Genomic DNA, 19,302 nt, shown 5'->3' with positions numbered 1-19,302 from the left:
TCAACTGTTCAGAGAATCAGGCCTTCATGGTCAAATTGCTGCAGAGAAACCTCTACTAAAGGACACTAATAAGAAGATGCATACTTGGGCCAATAAACATGAGCAATGGACATTAGACGGGGGAAATCCGTCCTTTGGTCGGATGAGTCCAAATTTGTCTTTGGGAGATGCAGAGTAGATGAACGGATGATCTCCGCATGTTTGGTTCCCACCGTGAAGCATGGAGGAGGAGGGGTGATACTGTGGGGGTGCTTTTCTGGTGACACTGTCAGTGATTTATTTAGAATTCAAGGCACACTTAACCAGTATGGCTACCACAGCATTCTGCAGCGGTACGCCGTCCCATCTGGTTTGGGCTTAGTGGGACTATCATTTGTTTTTCAACAGGACAATGACCCAACACACCTCCAGGCTGTGTAATAGCTATTTCACCAAGAAGGAGAGCAATGGAGTGCTGCATCAGATGACCTGGCCTCCACAATCACCCAACCTCAACCCAATTGAGATGGTTTGGGATGAGTTGGACCACAGAGAAGGAAAAGCAGCCAACAAGTGCTCACCATATGTGGGAACTCCTTCGAGACTGTTGGAAAAGTATTCCAGGTGAAGCCGGTTGAGAGAATGCTAAGACTGTGTAAAGCTGTCATCAAGGCAAAGGGTGGCAACTTTGAATAATCTCAAATAGAAAATAGTTTGATTTGTTTAACACTTTTTTTGATTACTACATGATTCCATATGTGTTATTTCATAGTTTTGATGTCTTCACTTTTCTACAATGTAGAAAATGGTACAAATAAAGAAAAACCCTTGTGGGTGTGTCTGAACTTTTGACTGGTACTCTAATTCCCAGAATCATTGTAATGCGGCAGGTGTAGCAGATTTGAAATCTTTACAGCACTTGTCAACAAATGTTTTTATCTTCATTGTTCTGGCCACAAATTAGGGTTTTCTTTTTTAACCACACAATCATGTGGTCATAACCATATTCAATGGAAACGTTTTCTCATGGAATAATAATTCCTCTCACATCCAGCTCCTGAGTAAGGGTAGCCAATGTCTGCTGCTGCAGGCTTTTGTGTCAGTGTTGCTGCAGTAGAACTAACCATTGTGGGAGATTAAACGTATTGGGTTTCCCTACACAATCATATTAGCCTATATATCTTTGTAGTGTGTGTGTGTGGCACTCACTTTTGTCAGTCTCATTAGTGAAGTGCTGAGCTTTATAATTTCTGGCCTCACGCTGTGAGATATGGAAATAACTGGGGCTGGAGTGTGAAATCAGCTCTTATTTTAGAAGTTACATATCTCCCTGTCAGATTGGCCAGCTTTTTAGCTGAAAAAATAAATGTTTAGCTCAATGAGTCAGTGGATTCTCCTCCGGTTTCCTTTACATCCCTTTCTGCCGGGGCACCAGGCAGTAGCAAAGATGTAATGAAGGGGATGGATTTTTATTTCCCCCCCCCCCCTCGTTTTCCACAATGGCTAGGTTTCCATCCAATTGGTGACAGTTTTTCATGCACTTATTCTAAAATCGGCATAAAGAGAACATGCACTTGCCCACCAGTGGCGTATTTCCACCAAACTGACTTGTTGCAGATATAAAGCATTGCGTGATGATTTAGTGCATAGAAGGTACTTTTTTTGTGTAAGTTATGTCCTGAATAAAAAATCTAAAGTTCAATGTGTTTCCATTGCATTTTCAACTCTACCTATTTTAGTTTTATCACAAACTGTTGCGTTAAATGGCATATATGCACTCTGGTCTTGGCACATACGTTCTAGAGAACAGCTCTCAAATAGTGCCGGTAGGCTAGCCTACATCAGGAATTATTATGAATAAGAGCGAGAATTTTTATTTGTCAAATGGCAGCCGATCATCATGTCCCCAAAATAATTTCCTCTATTGGAAAGGAGCATCATGCTCATCACTGTGGACTTTCACCACCCTGTGAAGTGACTCGTAACTTATTTCATCTTTAGTGGGAGGACCTGACATCTTCACGTGACTCCAAGTTTACCTTAATATGATGGTCATTATATCAATATTTGAGCATTAAGGCATTCCCAACACCATTTCTCGCCTAATTAATAAAAAGATCCCACCATGTTGAAGGTAAACATTCTGTCGACATTTTATGAAATTCTACTGACATTTCTTGTTTCCATCAGGCCATTCTTTTTTTAATACGTCAGATATATAGGGCTCTAAAGTGTAACCATTTAAAAAAAAAAAAAAAAATTGCCAAAATATTTTGCTGTGCGACCAGGAGTTTTATTTTGGGAGTACTATGAGACTAGGAAGGAAAATCTCAGATTTTATAATTGTTGTAATGATAAGGCTTTGCTGTACCCTTTTTTTATTTTGATTTTTTTTTTTTATATATATACTTTTTATATTTTTCTCACAGTGCACCAGAATAAAAAAGTTCCGATTTAATAGCGGCACGATAGCACCATTACTACAGCGAAAACAGCTTGCATCTAGTGCAACGATCTGACCCATGTTACTGGTGCAACATTTTTATCTTCCTATAGAGGATCGCCGGGAACACATTTTATATTCATAAACCATGTGTGCTGTTCTAAAACTACTCGCATGTTAACTGTTTGTTTATACTTTGTTCAGTCATGTTACCTCATTGTCTGGCTAGCTAACAACCTAGTACATTTACCAGCATATGCAAACATTTGGGGGCACAGAATGATCATAGACATGAATATAAAATGCGTTCCCATCACAAACCTGACATCATAAATAAAATCTCAATAGGAAAATAGTTAATTTTTTTTTTAATTTTTTTTTTTTTTTTTACATAATGTAGAAACCTAATATTCCACAAATGACTTAGTCATTTCTATGACAGGTATTCATATTAACAATTTACCTTTCCTAATAAACTAATGTATTTCAAATCAAAGTTTTTGTCAGGTGTGCCGAATACAACAGGTGTAGACCTTACAGTGAAATGCTTCCTTACAGGCCCTAACTAACAGTGCAATTTTTAAGTAAAAAAATAGGTATTAGGTGAACAATAGATGAGTAAAGAAATAAATAAAAAAACAATGAAAGATACCGGTGCCTGTATATAGCCTCGCTGTTTAGTCGGGCTAATTGAAGTAGTATGTACATGTAGGTATGGTTAAAGTGACTATGCATATATAAACAGAGTAGCAGCAGTGTAAAAGTGGGGTTGGGGGCACACACGCATGATACAAATAGTCTGGGTAGCCATTTGATTACCTGTTCAGGAGTCTTATGGCTTGGGGGTAAAAGCTGTTGAGAAGCCTTTTGGTCCTAGACTTCGTGCTCCGGTACCGCTTGCCATGCGGTAGTAGAGAGAACAGTCTATGGCTGGGGTCTTTGACAATTTTTAGGGCCTTCCTCTGACACTGCCTGGTGTCGAGGTCCTGGATGGCAGGCAGCTTACCCCGTCATGTACTATTTACAGTTATATATTAGTTTCTAGGGCACAGCCTGCTTCAAAAGTAACTAATTGATATAGGCCCAATAAAGGCTGTATCTCAATTTAAAAATAAAGAATACGTATTTTCTGGTGCTCCTAACTTTTATTTGGAGCTCTGGTCAGGTAATTAATCTGCATGACATGGTTGGCTGGAAGCCTGGTTAGTGAGATTTTATTTTTTACCAGCCACTCATCGGTCCACTACACTGACTCAATGTGAGACATTTCACACGACTGGAGTCTGATGCAACACAAGTTCCTCTTTTATCTGGTATTATTTATCTTAATATGGTGTGTGTTGGTTGAGTTGCGGTGACCTGGCTGCTGCGAACTAGCATGTGGTGAGGTGCTGTGCCAGTGGTTACAAATTACCCCACCTCATGTTGTCATATATAACCAAGTGCGTTGCAATTCAACATCAAATACCAGAGCAAAACAGTTTCGTATCAAGTCATTTTTCTTATTGAGTGATTTATATTTATTTTCAATGAAGCCTAACACTACAGAGCAAAAGAGAGCAGTTTCATCATCACTTTTCATTGACAATTATATTTGAGGCCCTAACACATTTTAGCTAATGCTTTAATTCGCTAATTGGAATGCACACACCATCTACACACCATCTACACACAAGTCCATAGGCGACTCTTTACAATGTCACACTCGGAGCGGCACACCCTTACTTCCCTGGGAGCCTAATGGACCACTCTTGAGGACAGTGTAATTGCGAGGACTCCGCCCTTGCTATGAAATGATGACCCAATTAAGATGCGGGTCTCCTCCGCATGTGGCAGTGATCCACTGTGACAGATGGCTGTCGACTGGAGCCGTGGCAGGGTGACTGAAGCAGTGGTGCCGTCCCATGGATGATACGAAGTCTGATTTCTAAAGGCAGTCAGTCAAGTACACGGTGCATAGCCCAAGAGTCAGTGGACTTAACACAGTTTTGGTGAGGTTAAATCAACCCCTTGTGTGGTGTCTTAATAAACACATTTGAAAACTCATGTAGGCTAGGCCTAATGGCCTACATTTTTACCAGTATTGGTGGTGATGGGTAAATACAAGGCCTGGCCTACTTCACTCGAGAATGTCTTGCTAAAATGTTATCATAGAATGCCACTTCTGAGGTGACCTGGTATTTGCAGCATAGGTTCATCATCCCTGGAGACTGTCAGAAGCTATAGTCTTTAATTCTCATGTTCATTTAGAGGTGCTTAACTTAGCACTTTGTAGAATGCCATGGAGAGGGAGAGCAACACAACCAGCAGCAGACTCATTCACGCCTCTGTACAACAGAGGCTCATTCATAAACAATGGCGGCAGCGGTGGGATCAATGTTTCACACTAACAACTGCATAACGAAGACGTCAGGAGGCCTAATGTCGCTCTCCCCACCTCGGAGAACGCCAGCCCAGTGCCTGAGCTAAAACAGGCTACCTCGAAACAAGCTGCTGATTTTGTGTTTCCACGAAGATTAGAGAGGATTTGGTCATAAACCACCAGATAAGCAGTTGGTCATGCAAATGTCTCTTGCTGAAGTGCTAATTGAGCACCCACGCTCCCTAATTGCCTTTTTGAAACTTGGCACTGGTGGAATTCCTAATGGCACGAGGATCAAGTTACATACCTATCCCCTTGCTGAGACGCAGCCGCTTATCTTTAGAGCCAAATACTACAGTCCTTTTTATAACAATACACACTAATTTTTTTTAAAGTCTCAGTAATTACACAGATTTGCTGAGTGGTGATCCCAACAATTAGAATTAGCTTGGGCCTATGAGAACCTTATTAGTGTAGCCTAATTTCCTTGGCCTAAGCTTTTGAAATTGCTGCAATGCACAACGCTGAAAAGCCACAAGACGCCACTCTAAAACTAAATGCCGGGATGGTGGTTGACAGTCCTCTCGGTTGTAGCTACATTCTTATGTTTTTGTCGTCTTAAATGCATACATCAGTGCAATAATGGTAACGTTCATATTTGGTCAAACTGTGTATTGATAAGGCACAGTTTCCATGCATTTTCTGCATGTTATGCAATGTCATGCCTTTCCATACCCACACTGGCCTGCCTTTTCTCTCCTGCATCTTGTTTTCAAGACTTCTGAGCTTCTCATTGTGGCCTCCACAGGATCTTCAGGCATTCTACAATAGTTTGGGATTTTATTTTTTATCATTCCTTTTCAGAACTTTTACTCTCCATTGTCACAGAACAAACACATTTAGCTACTGAATATTTTACCTAACTATGACTAATCAAACGTATGACTACACTGAAACACTTCTTCCGTTTGAGAGCGAGAGAACAACCCTCAGGATGTTCTTCCCTCATTAGCCCATTGTCAATTAAATCAGATGGTACATGATTATTAGTCATTTTTGGAGGAGGAGCAAAGCCCTTGAAACTCTAATGGCCCACTGATTTTAAATGGGTCAAAAGCTCTGGGTAGCTTTGTAGGTTTGAGTTATTCCAGGGAACCTGATTGGTGACCATAATGTTGTATATTTGTTTCCCGTGTGGGCACTGTGATGGATATGGGGCAACATTCAGACTGGGCTCTAAAGACTTCGCCCTCCACCAGTGTCAATTAGTGACAATTATACCAATGTATGTTGTGTGGATTAATGAGAGTAAAAAAACAAATGTCCCTTGCTGGAAATTAAAAGTTGATAGTTGACTATGGGCGGTGTGTTCAAGAATGGACTATACTGCTTGATATGATTCGGGTGACTGCGTGATCACCCTCTCCGCTGGTAATGTGAGCAAGACCTTTAAACAGGTCAATATTCACAAGGTTGCGTGGCCAGACAGATTACCAGGAAGTGTACTCTGAGCATGTGCGGACCAACTGGCAAGTGTCTTCACTGACATTTTCAACCTCTCCCTGACCAAGTCTGTAATAACCACGTTTCAAGCAGACCACCATAGTCCCTGTGACCAATAAAGCGAAGATGACCTGCCTAAATGACGACCGCTCTGTAGCACTCATGTCGGTAGCCATGAAGTGCTTTGAAAAGATGGTCATTACTCACATCAACACCTTCATCCTGGAAACCCTAGACCCACTCCAATTCGCATACCGCCCCAACAGATGACTCAATCTCAATCGCACTCCACACTGCCCTTTCCCACCTGGACAAAATGAACACCTATATGAAAATGCTGTTCATTGACTACAGCTCAGCGTTCAACACCATCATGCCCACAAAGATCATCACTAAGCTAAGGACCCTGGGACTAAACACCTCCCTCTGCAACTGGATCCTGTACTTCCTGATGGGCCACCCCCAGTTGGTAAGGGTAGGTAACACATCTGCCACACTGATCCTCAACACTGGGGCCCCTCAGGGGTGCGTGCTTAGTCCCCTCCTGTATTCCCTGTTCACCCACGACTGTGTGGCCAAGCACGACTCCAACACCATCGTTAAGTTTGCTGATGACACATCAGTGGTAGGCCTGATCACGACAAAGATGAGGTAGCCTATAGGGAGGAGGTCACACTGCCAGGACAACAACTTCTCCCTCAATGTGAACAAGACAAAGGAGCTGATTGGACTACAGGAAAAGGAGCGCTGAACAGGCCCACATTCTCATCAACGGGGCTGCAGTGGAGCAGGTTGAGAGCTTCAAGTTCCTTTATTTTTTATTTTATTTTTTAATTTATTATTATTTATTTAAATAAAAAAAAATGATTTATTTTATTTTTTTAATGACTTTAATTTTTTTTTCAATACCGATTATCGGAGGACCAAAAAAAGGCCGATACCGATTAATCGGCATAATTTTATTTTTTTATATATTTGTAACGACACTTACAACAATACTGAATGAACACTTATTTTAAGTTAATATAATACAGTCGTGGCCAAAAGTTGACTGACACAAAAATTTATTTCCATAAAGTTTGCTGCTTCAGTGTTTAGATATTTTTGTCAGATGTTACTATGGAATACTGAAGTATAATTACAAGCATTTCATAAGTGTCAAAGGCTTTTATTGACTATTTACATGAAGTTGATGCAAAGAGTCAATATTTGCAGTGTTGACCCTTATTTTTCAAGACCTCTGCAATCTGCCATGCTGTAAATTAACTTCTGGGCCACATCCTGACTGATGGCAGCTCATTCTTGCATAATCAATGCTTGGAGTTTGTCAGAATTAGTTGGTTTTTGTTTATCACTTTTGCCTTATGGCAAGGTGTTCCATCATGCTGGAAAGGCATTCTTCGTCATCAAACTGTTCCTGGATGGTTGGGAGAAGTTGCTGTCGGAGGATGTGTTGGTACCATTCTTTATTCATGGCTGTGTTCTTAGGCAAAATTGTGAGTGAGCCCACTCCCTTGGCTGAGAAGCAACCCCACACATGAATGGTCTCAGGATGCTTTATTGTTGGCATGACACAGGACTGATGGTAGCGCTCACCTTGTCTTCTCCGGACAAGCTTTTTTCCGGATGCCCCAAACAATTGGAAAGGGGATTCATCAGAGAAAATAACTTTACCCCAGTCCTCAGCAGTCCAATCCCTGTACCTTTTGCAGAATATCAGTCTACCCGGATGTTTTTCCTGGAGAGAAGTGGCTTCTTTGCTGCCCTTCTTGACACCTGGCCATCCTCAAAGTCTTCGCCTCACTGTGCGTGTAGATGCACTCACACCTGCCTGCTGCCATTCCTGAGCAAGCTCTGTACTGGTGGTGCCCCGATCCCGCAGCTGAATCAACTTTAGGAGACAGTCCTGGCTCTTGCTGGACTTTCTTGGGCGCCCTGAAGCCTTCACAACAATTGAACCCCTCTCCTTGAAGTTCTTGATGTTCCAATAAATGGTTGATTTAGGTGCAATCTTACTGGCAGCAATATCCTTGTCTGTGAAGCCCTTTTTGTGCAAAGCAATGATGACGGCACGTGTTTCCTTGCAGGTAACCATGGTTGACAGAGGAAGAACAATGATTCCAAGCACCACCCTCCTTTTGAAGCCTCCAGTCTGTTATTCGAATTCAATCAGCATGAAAGAGTGAGCTCCAGCCTTGTCCTCGTCAACAATCAAAACCTGTGTTAACACGAGAATCTCTGCCATGATGTCAGCTGGTCCTTTTGTGGCGGGGCTGAAATGCAGTGGACATTTTTTGGGGGGGGGGATTCCATCATTTGCATGGCAAAGAGGGACTTTGCAATTAGTTGCAATTCATCTGATCACTCTTCATAACATTCTGGAGTATATGCAAATTGCCATCATACAAACTGAGGCAGCAGACTTTGTGAAAATTAATATTTGTGTCATTCTCAACTTTTGGCCACGACTGTACATCAATAAAATCAATTAAGCCACAAATAAATAATGAAACGTGTTCAATTTGGTGTAAATAATGCAAAAACAAAGTGTTGGAGAAGAAAGTAAAAGTGCAATATGTGCCATGTAAAAAAAGCTTTCATTTAAGTTCCTTGCTCAGAACATATGAAAGCTGGTGGTTCCTCTTTAATATGAGTCTTCAATATTCCCAGGTAATGTTTTTTTTAGGTTGTAGTTATAAGACTATTTCTCTCTAGTTTGTATTTCATATACCTTTGATTATTGGATGGTCTAATAGGTACTTTAGTATTGCCAGCCTAATCTCGGGAGTTGATAGGCTTGAAGTCATAAACAGCGCAATGCTTGAAGCACAGCGACGAGCTGCTGGCAAATGCAGGAAAGTGCTGTTTGAATGAATGCTTACGAGCCTGCTGCGGCCTACCACCGCTCTGTCAGACTGCTCTATCAAATCAGACTTAATTATAGTAACACACAGAAATACGAGCCTTAGTTTACAGATTTGACCATATTAATGACCTATCATTTCAAAAACAAAACGTTTATACTTTCAGTGAAATACGGAACCGTTCCGTATTTTATCTAACGGGTGGCATCCCTAAGTCTAAATATTGCTGTTACATTGCACAACCATCAATGTTATGTCATAATTATGTACAATTCTGGCAAATTAATTACGTTCTTTCTTAGGCAGAAATGGTCCACACAGTTTGCGACGAGCCAGGCGGCCCAACTGCTGCATATACCCTGACTCTGCTTGCACAGAACGCAAGAGAAGTGACAATTTCCCTAGTTAAAAGAAATTCATGTTAGCAGGCAATATTAACTAAATATGCAGGTTTAAAAAGATATACTTGTGTATTGATTTTAAGAAATGCGTTGATGTTTATGGTTAGGTACACATTGGTGCAACGACAGTGCTTTTTTTTCGCGAATGTGCTTGTTAAATCACCCGTTTGGCGAGGTAGGCAATGATAAATTAACAGGCACCGCATCGATTATATGCAACGCAGGACAAGTTGGATAAACTAGTAATATTATTAACCATTTGTTTTGATTGATTGTTTTTTTTATACGATACGTTTAATGCTAGCTAGCACCTTACCTTGGCTCCTTGCTGCACTCGCAGTCTCCTCGTGGAGTGCAATGTAATCGGCCTTGATCGGTGTCCAAAAATGCCGATTACCGATTGTTATGAAAACTTGAAATCGGTCGACCTCTACTACAGAGGGTAGTGCGTACGGCCCAGTACATCACTGAAGCCAAATTTCCTGCCATTCAGGACCTATATACAAGGTGTTGTCAGAGGAAGGGCCCAAAAATTGTCAGGCTCCAGTCACCCAAGTCATAGACTGTTGTCTCTGCTACCGCACGGCAAGTGGTACTGGAGGGCAAAGTCTCTAGTACCAAAAGGCTCCTTAACTCCTTGGGACATGCGGGACACGCTGCCAACAGCCAGTGAAATAGCAGGGCGGCAAATTCAAAACAACAATCTCGAAATTCAAATTTCTCAAACATACAACTATTATATCCCATTTTTTTAAAGAGAATCTTCTCGTTAATCCAACTTCCAATTTCAAAAAGGCTTTACGGCGAAAGCATAACATTAGATTGTTAGGACAGCGCCTAAACAAGAAAAACCACACAGCCATTTTCCAAGCAAGGAGAGGTGTCACATAAACCAGAAATACAGCTAAAATTAATCACTAACCTTTGATCTTCATCAGATGACACTCCCAGGACTCAATTTTACAAAATACATGTATGTTTTGTTCGATAAAGTTCATATTTATATCCATAAACCCCATTTTTACATTGGCGCGTGATGTTCAGAAATGTTTTGCCTCCCAAAACTTCCGGTGAATGCGCACATCAATTTACAAAAATACTCATCATAAACGTTGATAAAATTTACAACAGTTATTGAAAGAATTATAGATACACTTCTCTAGGGCCAGTGGGACGATTTCGTCCCACCTATGTAACAGCCAGTGGAATCCCGTGGCGCGTTATTCAAATCTAACCACACTGTCCGATTTCAAAAAGGCTTTACAACGAAAGCAAAACATTAGATTATGTCAGCAGAGTACCCAGCCAGAAATAATCAGACACCCATTTTTCAAGCTAGCATATAATGTCACATAAACCCAAACCACAGCTAAATGCAGCACTAACCTTTGATCTTCATCAGATGACAATCTTAGGACATTATGTTATACAATACATGCATGTTTTGTTCAATCAAGTTCATATTTATATCAAAAACCAGCTTTCTACATTAGCATGTGGCGTTCAGAACTAGCATACCCCCCCCGCAAACTTCCGGTGAATTTACTAAATTACTCACGATAAATGTTCACAAAAAACATAATTATTTTAAGAATTATAGATACAGAACTCCTCTATGCACTCGCTATGTCTGATTTTTAAAATAACTTTTCGGTGAAAGCACTTTTTGCAATATTCTAAGTAGATAGCCCGGCATCACAGGGCTAGCTATTTAGACACCCAACAAGTTTAGCCCTCACCAAAGTCAGATTTACTATAAGAAAAATGTTATTACCTTTGCTGTTCTTCGTCAGAATGCACTCCCAGGACTTCTACTTCAATAACAAATGTTGGTTTGGTTTAAAATAATCCATAGTTATATCCAAATAGCGGCGTTTTGTTCGTGCGTTCAAGACACTATCCGAAAGGGTAAAGAAGGGTGACGCGCACGACGCGTTTCGTGACAAAACATTTCTAAATATTCCATTACCGTACTTCGAAGCATGTCAACCGCTGTTTAAAATCAATTTTTATGCCATTTTTCTCGTAAAAAAGCGATAATATTCCGACCGGGAAATCGTGTTTTAGTACAAAGAGAGAAAATAAAAACATGGTGTCGCCCCATGCACGCGCCTCAGTCTGATGGTCCTCTGATAGAGCACTTACCAAAGGCGCTAATGTTTTTCAGCCTGGGGCTGGAATTACATCATTCAGCTTTTTCCCGGGTTCTGAGAGCCAATTGGAGCCGTAGGAAGTGTCACGTTAGCAAAGATCCTCAGTTTTCAATAAACAGAGCCAAGAAGCCCAAGGAATGGTCAGAGAGGGTACTTCCTGTACAGAATCTTCTCAGGTTTTTGCCTGCCCTATGAGTTCTGTTATACACAGACACCATTCAAACAGTTTTAGAAACTTTAGGGTGTTTTCTATCCAAAGCCAGTAATTATATGCATATTCTAGTTTCTGGGCAGTAGTAATAACCAGATTAAATCGGGTACGTTTTTTTATCCGGCCGTGTAAATGCTGCCACCTAGCCCTAACAGGTTAATGCAACCGCTGTGTCAGATTTCAAAATAGCTTTACGGCGGAAGCACATTGTTCAATATTCTGAGTACAGAGCTCAGCCATCAAAGCAAGCTATACAGTTACCCGCCAAGTTCTGGAGTCAACTAAGCTCAGAAATAGTATTATAAATCTTCACTTACCTCTGCTGATCTTCGTCGGAATGCACTCCCACTTCCACAAGAAATGTTCGTTTTGTTCGATAAACTCCATATTTATGTCCAAATACCTCCGTTTTGTTCACGTTCAGATCACTAATCCAAAGGCATAATGCGCTAGCGCAAAACCCGAGACAAAGTCAAATAGTTCTATTACCGTTTGTAGAAACATGTCAAACGATGTTTACAATCAATCCTTAGGGTCTTTTTAACATAAATCTTCGATCATATTCCAACCGGACAATAGCGTATTCATTACAGAGGAAAAAGAAGGAGCGGCACGCCTGCGTGAGCGTGCAGTAAACAACTCACTGGTCCCAGGCTTGAGACAGCTCTTATTCTCTCCCCAGTAACAGTAGAAGCATGAAACAAGGTTCTAAAGACTGTTGACATCTAGTGGAAGCCTTAGGAAGTGCAAAATGACCCCACAGACACTGTAGTTTGGAAAGGCAATCAGTTGAAAAAACTACAAACCACTCCCTGGTTGGTTTTTGCCTGACATATGAGTTCTGTTATACTCAGACATCATTAGAAACTTCAGAGTGTTTTCTATCCAAATCTACTAATGATATGCATATCCTACCTTCTGGGCCCGAGTAGCAGGCAGTTGAATTTGGGCACGTCATTCATCTGAATTACCGACTACTGCCCCCAGTCACTAAAAAGTTAACAGCTTCTACCCCCCCCTAGCCATAGTACCCGGACTTGTAGTACTCGCTGTTTCAAATCAAAGTTTATTTGTCACGTGCGCCGAATACAACAGGTGTAGACCAGTGCAATGCTTACTTACAGGCTCTAACCAATAGTGCAAAAAATGTGTCAGGTGAACAATGGATAAGTAAAGAAATAAAACAGTTAAGACAGGCATTATACAGTAGTGAGGCTACATGCAGACACCGGTTAGTCTGGCTGATTGAGGTAGTATGTACTTGTAGATATGGTTTATTTATGCATAGTCACTTTACCCATACCTACATGGACAAATTATGTCAACTAACTTGTACCCCTGCACATTGACTCGGTATCGGTACCCCCCCCCCCTGTCTATAGCCTCGTTATTTTACTTTATTTAGTAAATATTTACTACTGCATTGCTGGTTTAAGGGCTTGTAAGTAAGCATTTCCCGGTAAGGTCGGCACATGTTGTATTTGGCGCTTTTGATAAGTAACATTTTATTTGATAAGGAGATGCATTGATATAAAACAGAACTTGTTTTTATGGGCAGATGAGAGATATTTACTGATAGCAGTCTTGCCGGACTATACTGATGGTAATGGTTGATGTCAATGAATTGACTGAAAGTTTGGAATTTCAGTTGACTATTATAGTGCCCCCCTTGGGCAAATCAGTATAATTTTGTTAATGCTGGATCTCTATTGCAAGACTCATCATTCACCCAAGTTTCATCAAAATTGGGCCAGTGCTGTTGGAGATATCGCGTGTTACTAACAAACGTATGGATGCATTAACAGAAGTTAGACAGATCCTTCGTCCGCTCCCCGATTTCATCATGGGGTACAATTATCTATGACATTGCCACAAAGCCTACAAGGATAGACCATTACATTCTAAACTTTTCTTTTTTTTCTATAACAGTTTTATAACAGTTTTTATGAGTAGGCTTGGGTGGTATACCGGGGTATTTGGAAAAAGCCACAATGTTTTTTTTTTTAATACCATCAACTATTTATTTGAAGTTAAAATACATTTGAATATTTTGAGCTACTTTCTAAGTTAATACTTGCAGTCAACTAGTGCAATACCTTTTTAGATGAAGCAGATTCACCTGTCACATTATTATTATTATTAAGCGTAACCTAGTTCCCCAGAACAGTTGAGCCAGTCACGTGTTTGTGAATAGCACAGCAGGAGAAAGCAGGAGCTGGTGAGTCCATAGTGTTCTATATTTATTGGCAAGTCTATGTTGTGCGGCGCACGTGAGGTGACAACGTTACACTTGTATGAGATTCACTGCTAAATGTTTGCCATCATATCTTATTATGGCTTTCTGCCAGAAGTCAAAGGCTCTGAATTAGTTGACATTTTTTCCCCTGTGCTTTCTACTAGCTTTATTTTTGACTGGGGCAGCTGTAGTAAGGAAGAAATTTGACCAACTCACTTGTTGGAAAGGTGGCATCCCATGATGGTGCCACATTGAAAGTCACTGAGCTCTTCAGTGTGGGCCATTCTACTGCCAATGTTTTGTCTTTGGAGATTGCATGGCTATGTGTTCGATTTTTATACATCTGTCAGTGACAGGTGTGGCTGAAATAGCCGAATCCACAAATTTTGATGGGTTGTCTACATACTTTTGGTGATGTAGTGTACCTTTTTAAAAAAAGGTAGGGCTGTGGGTCAGAACCAGTCAGTGTCTGGTGTGATCAGCATTTGCCTCATGCAGCGCAACACATCTCCTTCGCATAGAGTTGATCAGGCTGTTGATTGACCTTTGGAATGTTGTCCCACTCCTTTTTCAATGGCTGTGCGAATTTGCTGGATATTTGCAGAACTGGAACACGCTGTCATACATGTCGATCCAGAGCATCCTAAACATGCTCAATGGGTGACATGTCTGAGTAGGCAGGGCATGGAAGAACTGGAACATTTTCGGCTTCTAGGATTTGTGTACAGATCCTTGCGACATGGGCCTGTGCATTATCATGCTAAAACATGAGGTGATGGCAGAATGGCACGACAATGGGCCTTAGCTTATGCCTGCCCATACCATAACCCCACCGCCACCATTGGGCACTTTGATCACAATCATGACATCAGCAAACCGCTCGCCCACATGACGCCATACTGCCGTCTGCCATCTGCCTGGTACAGTTGAAACTGGGATTCATCCATGAAGAGCACCCTCTCCAGCGTGCCAGTGGCTATCAAAGGTCAGCATTTGCCCTCTGAAGTCCGTTACGATGCCAAACTGCAGTCAGGTCAAGACCCTGGTGAAGATGAGCACCTGAGCTTCCCTGAGACTGTTTATGCAAAAATTCTTTGATTGTGCAAACCCGGTTTCATCAGGTGTCTGGGTGACTGGCCTCAGACGATCCCGCAGGTCAAGAAGCCGGATGTGAAGGTCCTAGGCTGGCGTGGTTACATGTGGTCTGCAGTTGTGAGGCCAGTTGGACGTACTGACAAATTCTCTTAAGCCGCCTTCACCATTGTTTATGGTAGAGAAATTAACATTAAATCCTCTGGCAACAGCTCTGATGGACATTCCTGCAGGCAGCATGCTAATTGCACAATCCCTCAACTTGAGACATCTGTGGCATTGTGTTGTGTGACACAACTGAACATTTTAGTGACCTTCTATTGTCCCCAGTACAAGGTCCACCTGTGTAATGATCATGCTGTTTAATCAGCTCCTTGATCTGCCACACCCGTCAGGTGGATGAATTCTTGGCAAAGGATAAATGCTCAGGAACAGGGATGTAAATACATTTGTGCACTAAATTTGAGAAGCTTTTTGTGCATATGGAACATTTCTGAGATCTTTTATTTCATCTTATGAAACATGGGACCAACGCTTTACATGTTGCGTTTTATATTTTGTTCTGTTTTTGCTCGTTGGCATATAACTAACCGAATCTAATTTCGCTATTAGTTTGTGCCAATTTTGTTAGCGTTCTGGTAATCGAGGCCCGAGTGGCTTTTTTTGCCTTTTTAGCACCCCGTGTGTGCGATTACGGTATTAACGGCAATCCCGGGATGAGAGGACGGTATGACAATATGAAAATCTGTCTATTGTCCAAGCCTAGTGTGCCCCTTTTTTGTATGGTATGTATATGCTGGTAGCCTTCGTACGTGTAGCTGTGTGGTCAGCCAATCAAAACGGCGATTATAGTCAGAACATCCCTGTGTAGCAAGTAAAGTGGGAGATTTCTCATAAATACAAAATGGAATTTAAAATTGTAATTAAGTTGGCTAAATGAGGAGTAGGTTGTTTCCTATGAATGGAGTTGTTGTAGACATTGGATGGGGAGTGCAGCAAAATAGCCTTGCTACTTTAGCTAGCTAGCTGGTCAACTTAGCTGGCTACTCTAGCTTTACTATTTTATTTTTATTTAACATTTAATTTAACTAGGCAAGTCAATGATTTGATGCAGTCAAGACAGGCACTACTTCCATGCCACACACCGGCCCCTACTCCTCTCTCGCCCCTCCCCCCACCCTTCTGCTGAAACAACAAGCAAAGTGCAGCACATCGGCTCTTGAGTTGCAGGAGCAGTTCTCCGTTGAAGTTTACCCCCCCAGTTTTTATTCTTCTTTAAAACATGTATTTCGACTATCCGAATATATCACAAATAATTTCAAATGCCCATCCCTAGTGTGCGTCAAACGAGTCCGTGTGCTGTCACTCTCTCGCTCTGACTGAGGGTAACAAGCTGTGACATTCCATGTGTGAAGAAAAATAGAGCATTTTCACAGCTGCTCCCTTTTTCCCCACTGTGGAAAGTAAAAACAAAAAAATTGGTTAGAGACAAGTTGAAGGGTCTGGTTAGTGCATAAATCCATGCAGGGTTTTGAAGCTGTGGCATTTTGTACATTTACCTAAATAATCCCGGGGTTTGTAACCAATACGGAATTTCAGGGTGAGTGTGTTATGAACCATGCACACCGCTAGCTTCAGGTGTGGTTGTACGTAAGCCGTTCACATAAGCACCCAGAGGTCATGGGATTATGTGTGTTGCCATGCAACCACACTCGTGTGATACAACTCCTTACCCCCACTGCCCCACTTCTCATTAAACCTATAGGCTGCGTGCTCATGATGCGTGGCTTTATTTTAGGCTCCAGAGAGCGAGGGAAATGGAGTGAGATTCATCCTCTCTGCTTGGCTTGAAGGTGCAGACGGACTCCGCCTCCTCATCCTGTAAGACTAACCTCTTCCCTCAGTGTTTAGACAATTTAAAAAAACTGGACAACTGCTCAGAATATTTTTTTAAATCACTTAGCAAAGCTTCCTTCATATTATGTGAGGTCCATTCCAGTAGCCCTCTTCCTACTTTGGTTGCTGCTTACTGACCCTAGAGTGCGGAGATTACTTTATCTGGGCAGCAGGTTCATAGCGTGGCACAGATGGATTTAGAGTTGTTTGCATTGCTTTCCGCACCGGAGCACTCAGACCCTAGTCACTCCAACTCAACGTTTTCCTCGGCAGCAGAACAATCAGCATCAGTGGAGCGGGAACTCCTTGTGAGAGCGGGACAGACCAGGAGATGCAGCAGAGAGCGAACTCCGCGTAAGTGTGGCACCTAGCCATCTAGCCCTCTTTACTTTCCTAACAGGCTGGTAGGACAGGAGACGGTGGATGATGCGCCATCTCTTTTCTCTCTTTGTTATTCATCTCTACCAGACAGAGTATGGTTCTTGGATTTACCCATACCTTATTCCCCTAAATATCTTTTTGTAAGGCTTTGCTTTTTGTTTGTGTGAGTTAATGCTATGATTCTATTTCATTGATCGATTGTTGGAGTCCACATTAATTGGATCCATTGATGTAGACAAATTGCGCTCTATATAAGGATGTAGCAAATGTTCCCTAGGTTCTCCTCCTGCAGTTACAACTTGATGCTCCTTTGAGGTTTTTATAGTCTTCATTCTTATGACAAGCTACATTATCCCCATCTCATTTCAATATGGCTCCAAATATCACATTTTTGTTTTTAGAAAATTGCACATGAACTTTTATTTTACGTTGGAATAAAGCAAGCTCTTAACTCAAATTGTTGACCACTAAAGAAAACCGTTGATTGATGAAGTTTAATATAAATTGAAATAGGCTGTTAGAGATTGGATGATAAACCGAATATTATTGACACTTACCACAGGCATTTTGCCCAGCTCTAGGCTATATGTTTGCTAGACCTTGTGGGCACCAGTTAAGGAGGACAATCCCGTCCGTGCGGGGAAAGCGTGATTGGCTCGTTTCCCTCATGACCGCTGGCAGCTCAGCTGAGGCGCATCGCTAATCTAAAGTGGTGCAGTTTCATTACTTGTTGACGCTGATGAGGAGTGACTTGGCGTCTTCTGAGATGTTTTAGCATGTTGTCATCCATTGTGGGAGGAGGAAGGGGGGAAGACAGGAGAGGGAATGCACACGAGAACTAGAGAGAAATGGTAATTCCTCAATCGAACATCAAGCTGAGTCTGACTTTTCAGCCCTAGAGATGTAGCCCTTGGAAATCGAGGTCTCGTCCCTCTCTCCCTCCTGCCCTCCACGCCATCCGTCCAGGGCTAACCAGAGGTCATGTCCTGAATGCTCAAACACCGATGCAGTTCTGATTCTTTGGTTTGAGGAGCCCGGCGGAAGGGAAAAGACAGTACATGGTACATAGCTAGGCTATTGGCTTGTTTCCCTCGGCACAATTTGAGGGTTCAAGCTGCAAAATGCTTTCCCCAAAATAATTTTGAAACCTGTTCCTTCAAAGTGGCTATTTTGAACTACAAATGATATCATTGTGTAAGTCCATCTGTAGAGGAATCTCACATTGGTCCTGCCAAATAATGTTTTCAGTGAGTAGTCTAGCCTAATGAAATCGGGTAGCTTAAATGCTACAGTGTTTTTACATGGCCATATTTGATGTAAAAATATAAGTTAGGTCGGTCTACACCTAAAACATTTAGACAGAGGTGAACCTTGATGTGCCTCACTAAAGCTGCATGCGACTAGACACCATCTCAGCAGCTCCGGAGGGAGGTAGTTTTATGAAAAATTTGTTCTCAGCCTGTAGCCTCCTGTGGCAGAAACCCTTCCACAGGTTGTCAGTCCAAATGGTACACTCTAAATGGTCTGAAAATTGCTATTATGAACGTCAGCACCCTGGGAATCCAATGCAATAGTCTGTTCTATATAGATTTCAGAAATACTTTTGAGAGATTTGCAGGGTTTCAGCTTGTTTATATTTCCCTGAATACTCTTGCACATTGGTTTCATAGGTGAAAACTGTTGTCATATTCTTCACTCAGCTAATTGAGGGAAAAAAAACATTTTGTATTGGTTAATCTGCTCAGGATACACTGTAGCGTACTGGCTATGTGCGATACACA

At 41.7% G+C, this 19,302-nt stretch overlaps 1 protein-coding gene across 9 annotated transcripts in view; it reads left to right on the top strand.

The window, feature by feature from the left end:
* The window catches only part of LOC106585767 (ras GTPase-activating protein 1), a 48,506-nt gene that overhangs the window by 2,302 nt on the left and 26,902 nt on the right, over positions 1-19,302 (top strand). The window contains exon 1 of one of the 9 annotated variants that reach the window (XM_045706668.1): positions 17,213-17,494. The exons of the other annotated variants lie outside the window; for them this stretch is intronic. Within the exon in view, the coding sequence (XP_045562624.1) occupies positions 17,472-17,494 (23 nt within the window). The 5' untranslated portion in view covers positions 17,213-17,471. Of the gene's footprint in view, positions 1-17,212; positions 17,495-19,302 lie in introns of those variants that run through there. 9 annotated transcript variants of the gene reach the window in all.

This window comes from Salmo salar, chromosome ssa24 (assembly GCF_905237065.1).
Source record: "Salmo salar chromosome ssa24, Ssal_v3.1, whole genome shotgun sequence".
NCBI lineage: Eukaryota > Metazoa > Chordata > Actinopteri > Salmoniformes > Salmonidae > Salmo > Salmo salar.
The sequence above is the reverse complement of the archived record's forward strand: the minus strand, read 5'-3'. Positions and strand labels throughout refer to the sequence as shown.